Source organism: Acanthopagrus latus, chromosome 15, assembly GCF_904848185.1.
Source record: "Acanthopagrus latus isolate v.2019 chromosome 15, fAcaLat1.1, whole genome shotgun sequence".
NCBI lineage: Eukaryota > Metazoa > Chordata > Actinopteri > Spariformes > Sparidae > Acanthopagrus > Acanthopagrus latus.
In genome coordinates, this window is record NC_051053.1 from 26,132,903 (window position 1) to 26,156,031 (window position 23,129).

A 23,129-nucleotide genomic window follows, 5' to 3' on the forward strand; every position below is an offset into this window, starting at 1 on the left:
GCATCCACCAACATATGCTTACGAACACGCACATACACGCAACCTGCCGTCTCTCCGTAGCTCTCACTTTTCCGGGTGGAATTTGCGGTCAGAGTCGGGTGTCACTTGAGCCGGTGGACCTTTTTAAATTCTCAGACCGAGACATTTCAGCTATTCTATACAGCTACAGTCCCAACGCAAAGATCGTCTCGCCTCTGTCAGCAGGAAGCTCCTGACAAGTCTACCAAGGCCTCCACATGAAATACAAGTCGTTATCTAATGGCTTGCTCTCACAAAATAAAACAAAAATTAATCAAGTTCAGTTGCTGCTTTAAACAAATTAAATCTAATTCCAGATTATTCAGGTTTTAGAAAAGGTCCAGTGTTTGTTTAAGGAGATCAAAGTCTTCAGTGGAAAGTCAAAGTTGCTGCAGTAACGTAAGAAGCCACAGACAGTCACCACAGTTGGTCTCCAATATGAGACCTCTGACCCCAACGAGGTCACGATACAGCAGAGTGAGACCTCCTACAATGTCTGAGTGGACTGTTTCTGTGTGTGTGTGTGTGTGTGTGTGTGTGTGTGTGTGACCCCCTTTGAACAGTTGGTATGAAGGGCAATAACCACAGGCCGGGTCAGACTCCCAGACGGACGCCATTAATAACATGGCACCATGCACACACACACACACACACACACACATACACACAACTGACAAATTAACACTTTCCTGATACGTCTCATCTTGCTGAGCTGTACTCTTCTGTGTGTGTGTGTGTGTGTGTGCAGGCTGATCCTCGGGGAGAGCGGTCTGGCGCGGTACCTCCACTCTGCGGTGGTGCTGAGCGGCACGCTGCTGGTTTTCGGAGGCAACACTCACAATGACACGTCGCTAAGCAACGGGGCCAAGTGCTTCTCCGCTGACTTCATGGCGTACGACATCGGTAAGAAGACCTCTCTACTTTCAGTCCAAGAAACTACTTCCATGCTGATGCTGAGTATCGACCAGTCAGAAATGTTCAGTGCTCCATGTTCAACTCCCAAACCGACCCTGGAGCGTGAACTTTCTGTCCCTGTGGTGGAAATCTTCCTCCCAAATTCCCTAGTGCTCGAGAAAAGGGCCTGCAGTGTTTTTTTTCCCCTTGAATTTTGAGCAGACATTTGTTAAAATGAGGTAAAATCATGCTTTTTAATCAGTGTCTTGCCTTGTCAAGTCAAATTAAATCAAATCAAATCAAATCAAATCAAATCAAATCAGTTTAATTTATACGGCCCAAAATCACAATCATATTGGCCTCAGTTGGCTTGTACAATCTGTATAGTGAGCGACAATCTTGCCAAACAGGGGAAGAAACAGACTGAAGAAAACGTCAGGAAGAGCCACAGAGGAGGGATCTCCCTCCTGGGAGGACATGACAGACATGAAATTGATGTCTCATGTACAGAAGAGAACAACAAACTCATCCATCCATCGTCTGGAACCACTTATACTTTTCAGGGTCACGGCGGGGGCTGGAGCCGAGGTTGACCCTGGATAAGTCATCGGTTCATCACAGGGCTGACATATAGGGACAAATTCACACCTACAGATGATGTAGAGTAACAGATTAACTGAATATCTGATACAAGGATGGATAGATTTAGGAGAAAATGTGTGATCAGAAGTTGCCAGCCACTTCCTTTCACCCACACATGACCTGATATCCTCACTGGTGAATCTCATAATATCTTAGACATGATTTGGTCTCAGTTTACGCATAATATCCAATTTGATCAGCACATTTATTACACTTTGTACTGTATTTGGTTTTGACAACAGTAGAGTGGCCCTTGTGCAAACGCATCCACCAAAGCCAGTCTGTTTAGTATTTCACACGGGAACGTACACATGTTGTTTACAGTCCTGATTCTTTGGATTGAATCCGACTTTTGCGGCAGTGTTTAATGAAACGCCCTCGATGGAGTAGACTTCATGAAGAGAGGAACAGAGAAAACTTACGGTAACAGAGCCAAAAATCAATAATTAAAAACATTATCTTAACACAGAAGAGTGTGTGACGGAGACTACAGTGGGTGGGTTGGGATACAGAGACTGCGGTAAAGGTGGAGAGGATGGATGATGGAGGATCCCATTACAGGCTACCCAGTCGCCACATAGACCAGATGGCAGGAGAGTGTTTCCTCCCCAGTCGACAGGGACGGAGGAATGAAGAGAGCTCTGGGAGAGAGAAAGAAGGATTACACCAACACTTCACAGGAGAAAAACAACAGGGAGCAGAGAGATTAACTCAGCGAAGACATGAGAGGACGGGTGTGTGTGAATGCAGGAAGGTGCTTTACGGTGGAGATGATTTCTTTACGGGGGGACGAGGAGGAAGAAGAGGCGTGTTGGTGTCTCAGCAGGAGAAGCTGCTGTCACGTCCTTGTGCACAGTTAACTGAACAGTCAGACAGGGTTTGTCAGGGTTAGTGCTCAATCAATTAGTTGATTAATTAATCAGTTGATTGGCAAAGAAAGCATTTACGTCGTTGATTGTCAAGCCCTGTGTCTAGTCTAGTGTGTATCAGCGCTCTGATCATGTGTTGCGTCGTACTAATCGCAGGAGAGAGTTTTTTTTTTTTTTTAAAGCAACGCGGTGAATGTGAAGTGTGAAATGTAGAGAAAATGAGATGCATTGATGCTCTTATCGATACTAATTGCTGATTATTCCAGCCAGTGTTTCTGTTTTCTCTCTGTTATGTGATTGTTAAGTTGATTGGGTCTCTCGATTTTTAATACTGATATCTTTTGGATTTATCTTCAGTCGGGTCCAAGATTTTGTACCCTTCAAGACAATCGAATCGCATTAAACAATAAATGGCAACCAAGTACATTTCTGCAGAACAACGGATACGTTCCAACTGAAAGTGAAACTCTCACCAAAATGCAACTGAGGCTTTTTTTGTGAATGTTTATGTGTCAAAAAAGAGGCTTATTTTCATTTTCAGGTCAAACTCATTTTCAATGGGAGTGCTACGGGCACTTTTACGATAGCATCAAAATCTCTATTTTTAAAACAGTAAGAAGACTCGACACAACATGAAACTTTGCTGGTAGCATCACCAGGGTCTCTACACATGAACATGAGCATTGAGAACATTGTTTGTGTACACAGAGTTTACTGAAAAGAGAGTTTTTGAACAACTCGCGTTAGCAGCAGCTTGTTCCACTCGCCGCCGTCCTGCCAGTGGAGAAGTATCGATCTCAGAATGTGACGTAACCTGGAGGACAGTTAAGGTGGAACTACTGTCTTCCAGCATCAACTATCCATGCGAGATCTCAAGTGACTTTTCTGGCTTTTCATTTTAGTATTGCTCCTCCTTTTTCAACTCTTTTAACTTTTCAACTTTCAAGCATTTACATGGAACTAAGCTTTAGGAGCGTTCCACCTTAACTGGCCTCCATCTTGCGTCACATTTGGAGATCGACACTTTTCATTCGTTGTTTGAAGTTTCATGTTGTGTCGAGTCTTCTTAGTGTTTTAAAAATAGCGATTTTGATGCTATCGTAAAAGTGCCCCTAGCACTCCCATTGAAAATGAGTTTGACCCGAACTGGAACTGGTCCAGAAGTCTTCTGAAGAATATCCAGGAGTTTTACACAGACTTGAACTGCAGCCACTGATTTTGCAAGTCAATATGACACGTGCACATTTGAGCTTTTTGGTGGTTTGCAGACACGTAAAACTCCAATGTTTTAATCACGCAAACTAAACTGGCCCTTTTCCAGAGCTCATAACAGTGACGTTCCTAATTACATGTGCTGAGCCGACTGATGTGAAGTCTGAGAAGTGATTAAAAAGCTGCAGAACACACTGAACCTTTTAATCAAAAGTGCAAAAGTAATATATTTCACACGTAATAAAGATTTTGTTTGTGTGGCGTGATCGTCGGGTCTGTCCTCTCCCTCTCGGTCCTACATTGTTCTCGTCGCTCTCTGCTGTAAATGATATAATAAAGGGGGAGAAATACCAGGGAGGATGTTGGTGAGATAAAGCTGGTGATCGTGAAGAAAGCGAATGAAATAAGAGCGACGTGCTCTGAGGAAGGAGGGGAGGGGATGTTCGGAGAGCCGGAGAGAAATGAAGAAGTAAAGGAAGGAGGGATTTAGGGAGAGAAAAAGCAGCACTGACGCTGGTGGAGGAGAATTAGCTAAAGACGGTGAAGGTATGCCGGGATGAAGCACGTAATAAGCTCGTGAATAAAAGGCAAAATAAAAGGTAATAAACAATAAAGCATTTGTTTGCAGAGCGTCTCCGTCTAACGTCAGATTCTTCTGTTCGCCCCATCGACACTCGCAGTAAATGTGTGTCCCTCAACTCTGCAAACACACCCCTGTCTTTATAAATATCATCATTTATTCATTACCGCTCGTATCTGCTGGACTTTATTGTACAGTAGCTGCCTCCTCAAACTCTCTGCAGAGGTGCAGCAAGGAAACAAAAGGCAGAGCAGAGGGAGGGGAGGACGCGGGAATCTGGGGGAGGGGGTCTGAACTGGAAGGGGGGGCGAAGAAAGACGCTCCTGATTAATGGAGAAATGATTTGTACTTATCTGAGATGTCAGAACATGGCTGACAGCTGCATCCCAAACAGGTGTTGAGAGGAAAACGTCTTTCTTTTTGACAAGAGGACAGAAACAACAATCAAGATAATACATTTTTGCAAGTCTGGTGGTGATATTTGTGAAGTTATTTTGTGAACTAGATTAGATTAACGTTCCTAAAGAGATCTCCTTGCTGTAGACATTCTGCTTTCCTTATTTCTAATTTACTTATTACTTAATTCTAGGAAATGCTCTCCTCTCCTCTCCTCTCCAGCAGATAATAAATTGCTGCACCTGTGGAAGTCACTTCCTCGCTCTCTCCATCCCGCGTTGCGTCTTCATTTGCTCCTCCATTCCTCCTCCCTGCCTCCGCCGCTCGCTGCGAGTGGAAGGTTTTTCCGAGCGCTAATTTGTTTTTGTTTTGCCGCGCTAACCTTGGAGGGTGCGACACGGCGTTATTAGCTTCTCCTGCACTTCTGCTGCCACGCATTAGATTCAGGTCGACACAGAAGGCACTTTTCATTTGGATTTAATTCTCCCTCTCTCCCCCTCCAGCTCCTCTCCCTCCCGCCTCACCCATCCTCCCCTCAACCCTGCCACCCTCACACTTCTAATTAGATTTGGGGGGGGAAAATGAACTCTGATTAAAAACGTGGCGCTCGCCAAGTTGACACACCACAGGCACACACCCACACACACACACACACCTGATGCACACACACACATGGCAGAGACCACTGAAAAGCCCAGGGCTTTTTTTGGAGCTTGTTTGGAAGATGTTGGGAGCTGTGATATGTTGGAGGAGCAGACAGTGGCTGCCGTTCAATCCTCCTCCTCCTCCTCTTGCCCATCTACATCAAGTCCTCTATTAGTGCAGATCAGATCAAACTGTCAATCAGCCCGAATCGCCTGCCTGCTTCTCCCTGGATTTACGGTTTCTCTCTCTGTCCCACCATGCATTATTAACACGGACTTTCTCATATCCGGAGAGGAAATTAAAATCGGTGTTGGTGTGTGTGTGTGTGTGTGTGTGTGTGTGTGTGTCCTGGCCGATAAGTATCTGTTGAGCCTGCAGTTCTGTGGTGGACAATTTGGCAGCATCAATCTCAGGGTGGATGGATAAGGTGTGTGTGTGTGTGTGTGTGCGTGTGTCTGTAATCTGTTTTTATCTGGAGGTTGGAGGTCAGCTGTGGTGAGCTTTTGAAACTCTGTCGTCGCAGCGAGGCCGCTGGTTCACGTGAATCAGAACTATTGATGTATTTAGTGACAATAAAACAAAAGACAACAACAAATCAATCAGTGCATCTGCAGTTTTGTGAGCACCGAAACTTTTTCTGGTAGTCGAAGTGTCAGAAGTGGAACACATTTAAACTTTCAGCGTGTGTGACGTGTTTTGAGATTGATTTTGAGTTGCTACACAGCAGAAAACATCTGGAACGTCTGCTGAGTGATGATTACCGTAACAGAGGTGCCAATTTGAACGAGGGTTATATTAAAATACAGCTGACAAAACATCAGATCTGGAGTTAGATTTCATCAGGGGATCACAGATTCAAATCTCCACTGACTGAAAAATGTGTAATGTGTAACTGCAGCTGTCTGTCAAGTCGCTCAGCAGAGAGTTTATAATCTGCTGGGAGTTCAGTCTCCTGCCGTCCGTGTGCACAAACTGTGATCGACATTTGTATTGCTCAACTTAAAAGTTTATTTAATGTTGTCGGAATATAAAGCTATTTCAAAGTAACTTATAGCTAGACACCTGGAAAGGTTGGCAGCATGATAAATGTTATGATTACTTTCACAGATGATGTGATCGGGATGTGATTCACAACTTGGAGGAAAAGACCATTTTTGCATCTGAATTTTTAAATTTCACTGAACAAATCATTAAAATCACTATGAGCTGACATTTGTTGTGTGTTTAGTTGTAGACCAGGGTATCTTTAGAGCACTATAGTACCTCATTATAATGCTGTTTGTTCCCACATTTTACTTAATTAATTGTACAGTATTACCAACTGTATGGTACCGTTGTGGAGTCCCAGCAAGAACTGTCGTATCAGACCTTCGTCGTCATAAGGTAGCGATGTAAAAGAGTCACAGTTAATCAAGTTTCTGGCACCAAAACTACATGGTTGGGTCGAGGAAAAGATGGTGGTTTTGGTTTCCTTATGTTTTATGAGTTTAAACAAGTCAACAGTGACTTCTGGCTTCACATGGGACAGAAACAACAGCCTCCCTGTGGTTGACCCGCCCATCAACACCAACCTCCTCCATAATACTACATTGCCGTACTTCCTCCTGTGCACCTGCCAGGATTACTCCGACCACTAGAGGTCGCCGCTTCACACTAAATGTAAAAATTCATCTTAATAAGCTGCGTGCACAGACAACCTAACATCTGTTTTCCAGCGAGGACGGGATGGAAAAACTACAACACAGAATAGACGTATTGAAAAGATATTCTTCACCTCTTCCAGCGGTTCAGCTCATGAAGGTCAGGTGTTTTTTATAGTCCACCTAACGCAGCAGGTAGAGAACAACAGCACCTGTTCAGAGTTCCCACCAGCTGCAGTATTAGCCGGCCACAGTTGTGCTTGATGGTATCAATATCACTTTGTGTCGCATGTTAATACAACCGACCTTTGACCTCTGCTATTGATGAACTCATTGCTCTTGGTGCTGATTAGAATGACCCCACCCGCCCCTCCTTCCATCCTCTCACCCTGTCCTCTGCAGTATCCCTCGTTCTTAAACAAGCGCTCCCAATTAACACACCGCTTAACGAGGTCGTTAGCAACCTGGCCGCCCCCCCCCTCCCCCCGATTCCCCACCTCTACTGGCTCATCGGGCTAAATGGCACATTTACACCAACACACCAAAGGCTCGCTCAGACAGTCATTTCCATATTAATATAACTGGAGCACGTCGGGTCATTAAAACATCAGAGAGGTGTAAAATCCAAATAGTAAAATACATAAAGCTCCAATGATAGAGAGAGAGAGAGAGAGAGAGAGAGAGAGGGAGGCTTTATGATGTATTTGGTGGTACGAAGTGTTCGATGAAGTCATCTCTGGGATTATTTTCCATATCCTCTTCACATCGCTGTAATTCGATGATGATGAAAACGTTCGGATAATGATTTCTGATTCCTCATGATGAAGTTGGGGGAGGAGGTTGAACTGTGCGTCACCCTCCTCCGTTCTATTTTCTTACACGCAATAATCAAGGTTAAAAAAAAGAAGATGAAGGTGTAGAAGAGGATGAAGATAAAGATGAAGATGTAGGAGGAGAAGAAGAAGAGGAGAAATGTTGGTTGACTCATTTCTGAAAAAAATACCTGAATTTTCCCTTTAAAGCTTCACAATCCAACAGTATTTTAGACAATAATGTGATTGTTAAATCTTTGTGCATTTGTCAGTAAAGCTACGAACACTCCTCTTCCTCACTTCTTCTTGACACACACTCACAACGACACAACAAAACTGAAACATCATCTTTACAAATCTGTGTGTGTGCGTTTGCTTCTCTTCAGCCTGTGATGAGTGGACCGTCCTCCCCAGACCGGGTCTGCACCGGGACGTCAACCGCTTTGGACATTCTGCCGTCGTTAGCAACGGGTGAGTTTCCTCCTTCCTGTTGTTGACTCTTGTTGCCGTGCTCAAGGAGACTTCAGCAGTGTGTGAAAACTGTAACACAAATCTACTGAACTACTGAATTACAGTCATGCAAATACCCGTCTGTTCGCGATGCATTATTCCCTGGCACATTTCTCCATTTCCCTTGATTTCTTCCTGCAGTGTCCTCTAAGTTTTTGGAGACACTGAGCATCTCAGTGGACTTTCCTATTTCCCAGAAATTTCCCAGTTTTGTTGTGTAGATTGTTTTGGGACTCATCTCTTTATCTCACTGCTAAATTTAGTCTCAGTTTACACTTCTCCTGTCACGTCGTCTGCTGCTGTCTCCTCTGAGTCTCTGTTGAGAAAGTTGTTGCAGCCACCTCCTCCATCCTGCCGATATCTGGATGTTTCCTCAGTAACTCTTTTTTTACACCCTTTATTTATAGATACAGTGTATACATGCACTTTATTACCTCCAGAGATCTATTTATACCTTAGTTTGAATGTGTATATCTGTATCTCACTCGCATTGTTAAGTTGGTCTTTCCATCCTCGTGCTGTGGATTTTATAAGAATCTGAATGTTGTTTTTGAAACTCTCTGAACCAGAGAGACGAAAAAAAGGTCATCGGTGAACAACAAAGTGTACAGGGCTTTTTTTTATAGGCTTGTAAAAATATAGTTGACCAAAAATGGGATTGACAACACTTAAAATGTTACGGTAGTTCCGTCACGATTCAGAGAGACTCATTGCTAAACTTGGACATAATGGTTCTGACCCTTTAACACCATTTACGCACCAAAAAGTCGCCTTTTGGTACGAAAATGTCAGCTTTGAGCTTCAAAAGGCTTCAAACCACTCTCCCTCCCAGGTTTTTTTTTTCCTCCCAGGAAGTTCACCTTTATTTTTTTAAAAGGTTCCCCTGGTTTCTCACCATTTCTTTGTCCCTGCCAGAGTTTATTATTTCTTTAAGACCACTGCTCTCTCGCTGTAGCTTTGTTTCCTCCTTGTCTCTTCGTCCCACAGCTTGTTTGTACTGATGTCTCTGTCCTCCTGTGCTTCTCTATAATCTTCTCTGTGTCTTCTTCAGTTCCATGTACATCTTCGGGGGTTTTTCGGGCCTCCTCATGAACGATGTGCTGGCGTACACCCCTCCGTCCTGCCTGGCCTTTTCTAACCCGACTTCGTGTGCTGCTGCTGGGCCGGGCCTTCGCTGCCTTTGGGTCCAAAGCAGATGTGTCCCCTGGGAGCCAAAACCACCCGAATACACTCTCCCAGCTACTTTCTGCCCTGCGCGACCTGGTAAGTCGTCTGCTCAGCTGATTCTTTGCCATGTGTGTCTGTAAACTTTCTCTCTATCCCTCTCTAAATATTTTCCCTGTCATTCCAACATATTTTCCCTGAAGCGTACAGCGCGATCAAACAAATTGCAAACGAGTTGAGCTCCCAGAAGGCTAATTTTTTCATGAGAATAATAATTATTCCAAAGGATTTTGGCCTCTGAAGTTTGTTTGCATACCTAATTATAGGAACAGAAGGTCAGTGCTGCAACAATTACCTCATTTTGAAGTAATTAGAGCCGGGCCGGACCCGCCTCCTCCTCCTCCCTCTCATCTGTCTCTGCCAGATGTAGATGCCGTAGCAGTTTGTGCTCACGGCAGGTTTATACGAAAAGCGATCGTGCTGATGGTTGACAGTCAGTTTCAAATTGTTTAACTGCATTAAAAGACTTCGTAACAATTGAGCCTAATTACTTTCAAATCACCTGTACGTAACATAAACTTTACTGGTAATGTTGGCAACAGACATTTGGGAAAAACACAGATAAGTTCTTTAGTTTCCATTTTCTGTTCCCCTCTTGTTACAGTTCTTTACTTATGCTGAGGCACAATTAACACTTGGTTAATGTTAGGAAGAGATCATGTTCTGGCTAAAAATAAACTGATTTAGTCACCACAAACACAGCTGGATGCGTAAACATTTTAATCACATCCAAACATGGTGATAACATGTAAATTTACACTTCATGAAAGTATTACCGGCACATGTAGCACCACATGAGGGTAGTTATCTGACACACACCAGGTATTTAGAAAAAAGGAGCCGGATAGACTGATGCACACCGACTCTGAGTTTTTACACCCGTGCTGAATTGATCAGAGCACTTCTGATTAAAAATGAATTCCCAGCAGAAGTGAGAACTGTTGTTACTGTCACAACAATCTAACCGGCTGATTTGTTTCTGTGTGTTTCTCTCACAGACAGCACAGACGAGCAGTGCTTCCGGTTCTCGGACTGTGCGAGCTGCACCGCCAACACGCGGGGCTGTCAGTGGTGTGAGGACAGGAAGTGCATCTCTGCGTCCAGTAACTGCACCGTGGTGAGTCCTCAAAGCGAGACCAGCAGTAAAGAATAAATAAATAGATAAGAAATCGTCCCAGTGGCTGCTGAAGCTGCTGTGTTCATTTGACCTGACGACACATGAATGTTTGATGGAACAAATGACTTAGTTGGTGCCGAGTGTGGTGCTGGAGGGACGGTGATGAGGTCCGAAGGGTTCATCTTCGTGGGAGCATGAATGTGATCGATGCCATCTCTGTATTATGTCGTTAGAGGTGCATCTGTGAGAAACCTCACAGTGAGCGAAAAGGAAAGCGTACATCCTCTGTAAATGTCACCATTATCTGCTGATTAGAATTTATTATAAATTTCTTGAGTAGAAGTTTTGAGCTCACGGTGGACTGAGAAAAGTTCAGACTGCTGTCAAACTTAATAGGAACAACTGGTGATAAAAGTGACATTAGAGGCTTTTTGTCTGATCAGTGTTTCAGCTGTTCTCCTTTTATCACACGTACATTTTGACTAAGCCACCAAAAAGCAACTCAGTCTATAAATTATGTTTCATCCTGTCACATTTAAGAAGAATTTTATATATATGTATATATGATTTATATTACTAATTTTGGTTCAGTGAGTTTGTGTGTATTTTTTTGTTTTCATACTTTGGCTCATTCTGTTTCTCTCTGTCTCTTTCCCTGTTTTTTTTCTTCTTCCTGTCTTTCTCTTTGTGTGTCTGCATGTTGCTTTTTGTCTGTTTGTGTGTGCCCGGCTGGGTTTATATATGAATGTGTGTTTGTGTGTGTGTGTGTGTGTGTGTGTGTGTGTGTGTGTGTGTGTGTGTGTATATGAATGTGTAGCTGACCCTGGAGCTGGCCCAGCAGCATGGCGGCGCTCTGTCTCTGTCTCCCCCACCATCCATGTTGTCTGAACATCAGCTGAGCTTGTGGAAGCACGGCGCCCGAAGGAGGGGACATGTGTGTATTGTTTGACACAGTTTGACACTCGGGTTGAGGTCAGAGGTCAGAGCAGTCCCTTAGGATATGTATGCAAACTGAGGTCGACCTAAATCCAAATTTACATTAAAAATAGTGAACACAACACTGTTAAGACACTTCAGGCCCTCCGCTGGTGTCCAACTGGTGTTTTCCTGGGAAGCACTGATGTTATTCTTTCGTTTGGTGTATGCACTGCTCACTAAGTCTGCTCTTTACTGTGTCCTGAAAACGACAACTTGACTATGGGACATATAAACTAATTCTTCACTGAAAGCTTTCAGGGTAAAGCAAATAGTCATCAAACGCGTCTCCGTGTCAGCGAAATTTAAGCATTAAACATGCACGCATTTAGAGAAATACTGTCTTATGTAAAGAGGAAACCTTCAGAGAGTAGAGAAGACTAAAATATGTGCAGCGGTTTATGAGCAAATAGCAAAAATGTTGAAAAATACGGGAACAAAACATTAAAAAGGATAAACATGATCCAACTCTTCCATGACCCATGGCCTCAAAAATCAATTAAAATCATTTTTTGACATCCTGTAAACAAACACAGAAACAGGGACCAAACAGAAAAAAACATTCTTTTATGAGCTAGGAAATCACAAAATGTAGAAACTAGCAGCAAAAATCTGATAAGCAATCAACAGAAGGTCAAGATTGTGACATTTTCCATACTCGGCTCAGAGGTCATAAAAATATAACATCCTTTCTTCATCCTTTTTTAAGGGACGGGTCCTAGTTTCTAGAGACGTCGTTAATTCACTTCATCAGGAAACTTTCCGATGAAAACAAACATAAAACCGGAGAAATTTTTATATTTCCTTTGAGGCTTTACAGAGATAAAGTTGCCTCTGAGCGAGTGAGTTAAAAACAGCATATAGAATATAAAACACATCAATAAAAATCACATCTCTGTATAATCTGTCCCTCACATTGATTTCTCTTCTCACTCTGCATGTTCTGTTTGCCTGTTTGACTCGCTGGTTTCATTCTCAGCTTTTGTTGCACTTTGTATCGATCCCTGCAAGTTTATTACAATTACTGCAAAAGAGGACGCCGCGGATGAAGTTTAACTGGACTGATATTGTTTTCTGCCTGTGTGTGTGTTTTGAAGACGGTGACAGACTCGTCCAGGTGTAAGCGCAGGGAGGAGCAGGAGTGTTTCAGACTGGCCAACTGCAGGAGCTGCTCCCTCAACGCCAACTGTCAGTGGGAGATGCAGCAGCAGGAGTGTCAAGCGCTGCCTGGTGAGGAGGCGCACTCGGAGAACGAGCATGCATGCAGCCTGTCACACACCTTCTGGTGCATCACCGTAGGATCTTATTTTGAGAAATAAACATGCACAGAAGTTAGCAAAAGGAACCCGATGCAAAACGACAAAACAGGCAGGTAGAAAAACAAAAGAAGTTGTCCCAAAAATATCAAACAAAGGCAACAAAACAAAACCAAACAGGCTGAGGCAAACCCAAAAAAATATAAAGAGAAATACAAAACCAAATGAAGTCCAAACCAGGATAAAGCTCTGGGGAACACAAGTGGGATTGCGTAAGACACAAGGGCAGGAAACACAACAACACAGGGACGACAGGAACAAAACAAACAACAAGGAGGGAACACACAGATTTGTTCCACAAGGGCTGATGAACAAATGAAACGCAGGTGTACACTGGAAAAATAAGACAAAGTCACAGTGATCCTTCCCTCATGTGATCTCAAGGAGAAGCAGACGTAAACAACACGGAGAGTAGCATGTTGCAGCAACTCGCTGTAGGAACAAGTAACAAGCAGTCTGGGAGACGCGTGGTTTCTATTCTTTAACTAGAACTGGAGGAGTGGTATGTTAGCTAACGTTAGCCTCAAGGGCTAGAACGTTAGCCGTTGTGTGGCAGCATTGTCAACTTCACCAGGATGTTGAAGGTACTAATGGAATCATAAATATCATGTTTTGATAATATCAGGACAGAATCTGTGAACTGTCCGGAGGCTTACAACCGCATCTGTAAACTCCTCACGTGACCAGATAATCACCAGCAGTATGTTTTCAGCAGCGCTGCAGCAGTATGTGTGACCGATGGCACAATTCAATTAAATCTCTTGCCATTAACATTCATGGAATAATGTATGAGACACGCGAGAGGGGCGGCAGGAGTTCGTCCCTCGATTCTTCACAATCAAACTCATGAAGCTCATTTTATTCCAAGTGATTCTTGAACACACAAAGAAAACAGTGCATGAACTGTTCCATAAATGACAGTGTGGATCCTTTTGATCACATGTGTGATGTTGGCATACACACTGTTGATTGATACATTAAGAGCCAGGCGGTGTAATCTCCACAGACTTTCTGATCATCATGTCTGTTGTGAATATATTTATTTTACTTGTAAAAGTAGTGAAGTGTCGCTGTGCCTCCGTTAATCATACCGGATGACACAGAGCTTCGCAGCGTTTGCATGTTCCCACGCTCACCGGCTGCGTATTATTAGTCGTCTTCACAAATCGGCACCCACACACATCCATGCAGGCATGTACACAGAGGGGGATTAGCATACATTCAGGAACACATACTTTAGAAATGTGCTCTCCGCTCAGCTGCAGAAGAGAAGTAGGCCAATTAGAAGTGTTTATTGGATGTTCTGAATATGGATCATCGCCATGGCTGATAAACTCGAGTCCACAAAGTCCTACATGTTCCCGCTCTGCTGTGGAGCCTTCAGCTAGAGCTGCTCTCGCTTTGACTTTGGCGCTTGTGTGACCGAGGGCGAAGGAAATGCTCTTGTTATTTGGATCCACAAATCTTCCCGCTCCATGCCATGTCGTAACGTGGTAAAGGGCCTGCTAGCTAGCTCGCTCTGCTGCAGTATCTGTTGGAAGTTTATTGTGTTTGCTCCCTTTCTTCTGTCCACATTAAGGCCCTGTGGTCTGGAACACATCCTCTCCCTTCAGCATGTTATGAACTCTTCTCTGCCTCTGCTGAGGTAATACAGTATACATGTAGACCACTGGATTACAGCGCTGGAAAGAAACGCTGTTGGTATTTTGCATCTATTGAGTCTTTTGAGATTGTAACCATTATTTTAACACCCTGTAAATGATTGTTATGCATTTAAGTTAAGTCTGTAAATTGGATGTCTAAAAAAACAAATCTTTTGATAAAACTTTGATATGTTTTGACCGGCAAACCACTAAAACGCTGCTAACTGGAAGGTGGATTTTGAGAAACAGATTTAACCACAGTCTTGCTTCCTGTTGGATTATTTGGCTTGTTCACACAAGTGACATAATCTGCTCTGAGTGTTATTTTATGAGTTTCCCATCATACTGGCACATAACAAGGTAGCTAAGTGCTGCATCGAAAAGGGGCATTCGGACTTGTTTCAGTTCCTTGAAGATGCTTCACCGCATCCAACATGATGAAACTTCTCCAAATACAGCACTTAGCATGTAGCTCCTTGCTTGGCAGCTTGGTGAGAAGTGAAAAGGAAGACGCAGCTCTGATATTTGTTTCCTGCATTTTGTTTGAAGCCGGTCAAAAACAACTCTGTCCTTCTGTTTCCTGTGTGAACTTTTGGTCAACTCAATCGCAAGAATAAACGTGAGCAAAGTACCTTTCAGCAAAGCCACGGCTTCAAACTGAACATTTCTTTGAGTTGCAACTTTACATCTGTTTAGGTTGATTTTTAAAAAAAATTTTTATGTCAGTCTTGTAACAGCGCTGTGCAGACGCTCAGATGGAGACTTCCTGTGAAAAGTAGCCGGTTCTGGTCACCACAAAAACAGCTTTAAATGTCTGATGGTCTCCCTAAGAAAAAAACAAAAAGAAACCTGGTTTTGACACAACTAAAATAGTTGGAAATATCCCCAGTTGTCCTTAAAAAGATCCATTTCTGATGTGAAAATCAGCACCACGTTAGCTACATAAAATTACCTGTACACAACAACTTTCTGTATCCTCGTTGAGCCTGGGAGGCTGGTGTGTATTGTAGTTTAATTCAACACGACTGGCCTGCTGTCTGTTTTCTGGTCTTTGTATATGTGAACTGCGTCATTCAGGACAGGCCTTTTCAGAGGGTCACCGGCCACACGGGTGAAATTAGCATGTTTTTGTTTATCTGTGTTTCTGTCTCCATTAGTGCGACATGATTCACTGTTTTCTGTGATTTTTCTGTGAGGATGCGTTTGCAGTAGGTGGTGTTCACATGAACTGGGGGGGTGATGGAAACTAGCTCCAGCACTGTGGCAGCTGTAGCCCTTTTTTCTTCAGACACCATGTTATGACTAATCATTTTAAATAGCCTGACATGTTTATCTCCGCCGTTACACAAAGACCGTAACATAATCTGCCCATTTATGTTTTTATACTCCTCCTCCTTCACCACATTCATCTGTCTTTCTCATCTCGCTTTGGTCAATTATGGCCAATTGCTATTTCTTGAGGGGGAGAAAAATAAAGAAAGCAGGTATTTTTTTTGTTGTTTTTTTTTTGTTCGGCAGAATGAAAAGGTTGGTGATGGAAGCCATTACGAGTCTGTGGATGTAATCAGTCCTGCAGTCCAAAATAAACAGCGGTGCTCAGCAGAGGTAGAAGGACTCTTTCATCTCAGATAATTGAACTCTCTGCTATTAAAGTCTCCCGCACGACGCTACCAAGTGATCCTGATAAGAACAATATAAGTGCAGATATACATTTATACGCCAGTCTTACAGTATTTAGCATTTCGTTAATGACTCGTCACTCAGCGGTTTAGTTTATCTCACATGTAAGATATTTCTTCTGGGAATCATTTGATGAGTCGGATCAGTGCGAAGCAGGAATGTGGAGCTCGGATCTGAAAACAAAACAAAAATATAAATCAACAATGAGCCAACAATCAGCCTCTGAGATCAGTGCAATAACATGCACTGCTAGACATATTTCTCTTAAAGCTGCTGTCACATCGACTTTAAACTCCACTTTGCTTCCTCTCTTGTCCTTTAGTTGAACTCAGTGATTTCCTCCACCTGTGCAGGTCACCTGACAGTCCACCCACCTGCACACCTGCTCCTTCATTACCTCGTTAGTCTCAGTCTGTGTTCCAGCCCTCAGACAGGCAGCATCTCTCTGCAAGCCTTCCCAGACCGACTGCCTCTTGACGTTTGTTTTTGTCGATTTGTTTGCTGCTTCTGCCTCCCTACCTGCTGATTAATGAAGCCCTGTTCACCTCCGTCGAGTAAACATTGTGTAACAGGACACCATCCAGTCTGCTTCATCAGTTTCTGACACTTATTGCCTCAGTTGTGCTTTATAATTCCGTCTCAATGCTTCTGTGTTGTCTTGTCCTGACATTCTGCGAAGTATAGTATAAAATTAAAAACCTCAAAAGCAAAACACTATCAAGCTAACATGCTAAACTTACTGTCAGCATGGTGAAGTGAGGCCAGGAAGCTTTGAGTCCTTATTTGTCTGGTGGCTGCTCGTATCAAAAATACTCAGTCCATCTGGGTTTTATATTTGTACAACTTTCCTGGAATTAAGACATTTTGAGAGAATTGAAAATAAAGAATTAAAGAAATCTGTGACATCGCCACAATGTAAAGTAGGTGGGCGGGGCAAACCGCACTATGAATATTCAATGAGCTGCATAACCAGGAAGTAAACACAGACACTAGAAATGTATGTTCTGATGTGAGCAAATCTCATTACAACAAATCGACGCCATCTTTGTGTTCACAGTCTTGTTTTTAATAAAGACAGTGGATTATACATTCAGGCTACAAGCCAAACCTTAGCTAAAGGCTATGAGGCTCAAATGATAGGTGCAGACATGATTACATAGCATGTTTTGGGCATTAATGTTAACTAAAATATTAATGTTTAGCTCATGATGTTAGTTATGCTTTGAGTTTAAAGCTTTAGCTTGTTGAAATGCTATCAGTCGCCTTTTTATACATCAGATATGTTTTTTCTTGTTGACAGCAGGCCAGACTTTTTTCCTGTAGCCTGCTACCATGCTATCTGATGATTATGCTAACTCGGATTAAATGAAAGGTGAAGTAACGTCTGTGTGTGTCTGTGTTGCAGGCCAGCTGTGTGGGGAGGGCTGGCACCACATCGGGGAGGCCTGCCTGAGGATCAACTCCAGCAGGGAGAGCTACGATAACGCCCAACACTACTGCAAAAACCTGGGCGGAAATATAGCCTCGCTGCTCACAGACAAGCAGGTCAATTTTGTTCTGGAGGAGCTGCAGAAATACCAGCTGCAAGACAAGGTAAGTGGTGTAAAAAACGCTTTAATAGGCTAAATGACAGTGTTGGTGAAAGCTATTCATTATGTTCCACCCTTGCTTTCTCCCCATAAAATTGCGCTTTATTATATAAAAAAAAAGCCAAACTTTAAACATGTTTGGTGTGATTATCCATTTCAGTGTGAGCTTGAAGTCTTATGAAAGCATTAAGCTGACGTACAGCGATTTTTTAACCCGAGGAGTCGGGATTGTAAATTTGAGAAAAACATTCTACTCAGCATATATTTTCTAGGCAATTTGAGTTCTATACTTGCAGTAACTATTCGTTTTTGTTCGTACTGGCAACAAAAATGATGCTCGTACTTCAAATCCAGCGTGAGGCAGAAAGAACAGCCACATTCTAAATAATGAAGCTTCAACAGTCTGACTTAAACTAATCAGGAGAAGGAAGCAGACAGTGGAAACAAAATGAGAGCGGATTCAAACTCACACAGCTGAAGCTTCGGATAAACTCTCTGTATCTCTTCGATTCACTTATGTAGTTTAGCGTTAGTTCACACAGGACACTGAAGTCCTTCGCCCACGGCAGTGATCAGCTGATCCAATCAGTCTCGCACCAATCACAGCTCTTCTCACCACGAGGCAGTGTTTTTAAATACGGCTCCCTCCTCACTGATAACCGCTCCTAATCACTGACGCAGAGACCAATCAGGGCTCAAGGTTAAAGACGGTATTCATCGTCTTCCTCTGTCAGGGAGCATCTTTTAAGAGCCGAGCCGTCAGCTGCCAACTTAACCGAACTCCCACTTGCCTGCAATAAATGGTTAAACCTGTGATGAGAGTTTCAGTATGGAGGAGGAGGAGGATGATTAAGCAAACCAGTCGCTCTTTAACAAGTGCTGAAAAATACCAGCGTCTCTTCAGGCCGGCTCCTGTTGAAAGCAAAGTAGAGGAAACAAATTGAAATTCCTTGCGGAGCCTTGATGTGTTTGTGGCAACACTGTATACATATATATAGTCTAATTAAGTAGCTGTATCCGTAAATAATTTCAGCGTTCGGCTGCTTTTTTATATTTCCTGCAAGAGATTGAAGAACTGTGACGTCCTGCTGATTATGGATAACTGAGTGACATCCAATTCCCTCCGCCGAGTTCGTTATGTGACACAAATTGCATCCTAGATGCTGCTTCCAGGAAAATTGTGATTTATTATACGATACCAGGAAATGTGTTAGCTTGATGATATAAACATAAAGTTATTTATTATTAGATTGGAAGGAATGTGTGGTCTCAGATCATAAACCTGAGTTATTGAACATGAATGTACAACATCTTAGAAAAAAAAAGAGAAAAGACCCGAGCGGTGTGGTTCGCTCTCAGTTTGCATTTAATGCTGACTGTGTCGTTAAAATCAGAACTAAGACGTGAACATTTCTGAGCAGAACTCTTCCTGCTGTAGACGATCTGATACTCAAACTGATATAAATCTTCAGACGTGTCAAAGAAATCTTTTCGCAGCACCGTGAGAATATAATATCAGCAGAACAGAAGGGGTGAAATTTCTCACCGGGGGTTTTTATCGACGGCATAAAAAGAAATAAATAGAGATAATTATTCTCAGCCCACCGTGAAGCTCAAAAAATCAGCTCCTTCATCACCTTTCATCGTCCCAGATGACTGACAGGGTGTGACTTTGTTTTCACACTGAAATGTGGACTTGTAATGTTTACGGTGGAGATTTCATTCGAGGCTCTGACATGTCTGACCACACACAGACACAGTTCTGATGAATGTGCAGCGTCGGGAGAAATGTGAACAAATACTTGAGGGCTGATGATTAAACGACAGTGCGTCCTTGTCTTTTTGTCTGTAATTGCAGCAATAGTTTGTTTTACATTTCACAAGCTCTTTGAGATCCTTGATCCTGAAGTGTAAAAGCTTTTTTGTATCAATTAAAACTCAGTAGCAGCCCATAATCGTCACGTTCTGTCAGCAAATAATTCAAACAATCGCTGAACTGCACTTTGATCAGCTGCTATAATTAGAGCGTCTGCTTTTATAACGTTTACTTTAACTTGCAGAAGGTTTGATTTGGGACTGACTCAAGTTCTGACTTAGCTGCTTTTTATTTCAGTATTATCCTGCAGCTTCTTTGCTCATGCATCGAGTTATTGATCCTGTTATAATGTTTTTTTACCCACACGTCTTCAGCACGTTGTTGATTACGTATTATTTAAGAACTGATACAAAGAGAGAAAAAAGAACAAGAGACAAAGAAAAAACAACACATCAGAAGTTTATCAGGATTTTTGGATTCATTTCTTAATATTCTTTTAGCGACTGTTGCCGATCTGCAGCTTAAGTCATTAATCAGCATTTCCTCCCTGATTATTCTCTTCGCTCTGTTTCTGGTTGGATAGTTTGTAGTGATCTCGACAGTGTTTGGCCTGAAAACGAGTCGTGGTGTTTGTGATTTCTGTCAGGCTGACCTGACCTCTGAAAGGTCTTCAGTATTTATTTCATTCTCAGGATGAAAAGGGGATGTTCAAAATCTTGCTCCAAGATATCTCGCCACGACTTCTTAACAGCTTTATACTGACTGATTCTGGAGAAATATTGTGGTTTGTCGGTACCAGAAAAAGAATCATGAAGTGTATTTTCAAACATGAAGAGAGAACAGTGAATCAGGTATACTGTCACGCAGTCATTAGTCAGCATGTGCTACATCTAACATTTCTCCCCCTTTTCTCTCCTCCGCTCTCCACCCCTGCAGACGTTATCTCCCTGGGTCGGCCTGAGGAAGATCAACGTGTCGTACTGGGGCTGGGAGGACATGTCACCCTTCACCAACACCAGCCTGCGATGGTTGCCCGGAGAGCCCAGCGACTCGGGCTTCTGCGCCTACCTGGAGCGAGCCCAGGTGGCCGGTCTGAAAGCCAACCCCTGCACGGCCACCAGCGACGGCCTCATCTGCGAAAAACCTGCCGGTGAGAAAGAATGACGCAGCAGAGAGAGAGAGACAGTGAGAGGAGGATGTGGTTGAAGAAATGTGAAACTCAGATGGCCACAGTTCATTTTCGGATCAGTAAAGCTCAGAAGTGATTGTTTGTCTCTCTCTCTTTGTCCTGCTGCTCAGGGAGTCCACAGAGTCAGAGTGCTCGTCCCTGTAAGACGCCCTGCTCTTTACGCACCAGCTGCGCCAACTGCACCAGCCAGGCCATGGAGTGCATGTGGTGCAGCAGCACGCAGCGCTGCGTCGACTCCTCGGCCTACGTCATCTCCTTCCCCTACGGACAGTGTCTGGAGTGGCAGACCCAGGACTGTAGCGGTAAGAGGGGGGGGTGGAAATCAGACGGGTGGAGGGTGACAGACATGTACCACACTGGTCTCAGGTCTGTGAATGTGTTTTCACACAAATGTTGAAAGTCGGACAGAACAAACTCTTTACTGAAGGTCAACTTCCTGGATCACTTTTCATGGTCTTCATCAGGAAATAGTTTTCAAACCCTAAAACACAAAACACGTATTAAAGGATTCAGTATTCTTTCAAATGCTTCCAATCATCTAAATTTTCTCTAATGTCTTAAATTACTATTTACATTCTGGATCAACAGTTGTCAGATATTATCTGGATCAATATTTAACACCTTCACTGAAGATTTTTTTCTTTTCTTTACTTATTTGTACGCATGTTAAAAAAAGTAACTTTTGTTTTCACCTTGAAATCCATTTCAAGTTGAAGATAATTCAGAACCAATATACCCGATTCAAATCTGAACACATCCTGGTGCATCTGCTGGGGAAAACATAGACGTCTGCAGCAAACGGATGTTTATATGTCAAATCTTGTATGCTCATGTCGAGTTTCGAATGTGGACTTGTTGCTTGAATGAATATTCCAGTGCGCTCTTTTCTGAGTCAGAGATCTTTCACAAAGTATCGTCTCGTAGGCACCACAGTGAACTTTCCAGTTCTCGATTTGTCCCCGGCCGTGCAGCTCACTCGCCTCATCTGTGACTGTCAAACATTCTGGAAACTGTGGAAATTGTGCCTTTTCCACCAAGTTACAAAGGTCGGACACATCAACTAACTTCTCCTTCTGAAAGTCTGAAAAGTTTTTGCACTTTGCTGTTTGCCCCCTAATGAGAACACATCTTGTTTTTTTTTTTTTTTTAACAAAGGGTAGAAGTAACAACAATTAACCTTTCTAGGCAAAAAACCTAAAAACTGCCAGATGATCAAACGTAATTTTGGGAGGTGAGACGTGCAACATATGTATCTTATCTTCTAGATGTCGTCTGTTTGAAAGTGTTGACGTCGCCCTCAAAATGTCTTTCGTAAACAACCAGATGATATTCAGTTCACTGTCATACATGAGGAAAAGAAACCCCAAATTATTCACATTAAAGAAGCTGGAATCAGATCATTTTTACACTATCAAAACACTTAATTTGACAACTAATTGGTTAATTGTGGCAGCTGTGACTGGACAGAATACAGGTGTGTACAGGTGTGTGGCTGAGAGACAGACTGATACAGATTGATGAATGAGGTGATGTGGCACTCTACACACACCTGAGCTGATGATACTAGGCTACGTTGTGTGAACATTGAGTCATTATAGACTCCGATCGATCCCCTTCTTATCAGCAGTCAGGTCTCGGCCTCACACACACACACACACACACACACACACACACACACACACACACACACACACACACACACACACACTCCAACAACGAGGCAGTGCCACCTCTCCTGTAGCAGAAAATCGATCATCTCCAATGACACACGAGCGACTCGATGTGAAGCCCTCGCTGCCGTCTCGTAACGTTCTCCTCATATTAACACCTCGCCGCTGCTTCTCCACGTGGGTCTGAGGCGAAGGTGTGATTTCAGTCGGAGTAACAAATCGTAAGGAGTCTAGGTGTTGAAAGCAAACTCATATCTTTTACTCGTATTAAAAAAGCAACGCTATAATGAAATGGAAAACAGCCTCTGACGACTGATGAAATATTGGAACCAACAAAACAAACTGCAAACTTATTTCTCTAGAATTAAGAATTTATTCTGTATTTATATTCTCCACCCAGACAAGCGTCTCGTAATAATTTCCGTCCATACTAACCAGCTGAAAACATGTTTCACATGTTTCCACCGTTTACATGCATGATGGTGGAATCAGGAAGCAGATTGTATTCTTCATGTTTGGTCACTCAGTCACTGAAAATACAAATATGACTTTTACTTCTTAATCGACTCTTTAAACATTACCTACTGCTTACTTTTAGTTTCTATGATATATGTTAGCAGCAGTTTTTCCTGAAAACAGAACAAAAATGATGATGTAGTTAAAGGTGCTCTTCACAAAATCCTTCCATGTGA

The 23,129-nt window shown here is 42.9% G+C and overlaps 1 protein-coding gene across 15 annotated transcripts in view; it reads left to right on the forward strand.

Annotated features, from left to right (window-relative positions):
* The window catches only part of atrnl1a (attractin-like 1a), a 221,588-nt gene that overhangs the window by 46,036 nt on the left and 152,423 nt on the right, over positions 1-23,129 (forward strand). For 13 of the 15 annotated variants that reach the window (XR_005079408.1, XM_037124441.1, XM_037124439.1 and 10 more), the window contains exons 10-18: positions 767-921; positions 8,095-8,179; positions 9,270-9,481; positions 10,441-10,559; positions 11,377-11,493; positions 12,632-12,764; positions 17,579-17,766; positions 20,515-20,728; positions 20,878-21,069. Coding sequence is in view for 14 of the 15 variants with exons in the window: in XM_037124441.1 (XP_036980336.1) it covers positions 767-921; positions 8,095-8,179; positions 9,270-9,481; positions 10,441-10,559; positions 11,377-11,493; positions 12,632-12,764; positions 17,579-17,766; positions 20,515-20,728; positions 20,878-21,069 (1,415 nt within the window). In the remaining variant the exon portion in view is untranslated. The remainder of the gene's footprint in view (positions 1-766; positions 922-8,094; positions 8,180-9,269; positions 9,482-10,440; positions 10,560-11,376; positions 11,494-12,631; positions 12,765-17,578; positions 17,767-20,514; positions 20,729-20,877; positions 21,070-23,129) is intronic. The other 2 variants (XM_037124440.1, XM_037124453.1) reach the window with 1 other exon arrangement.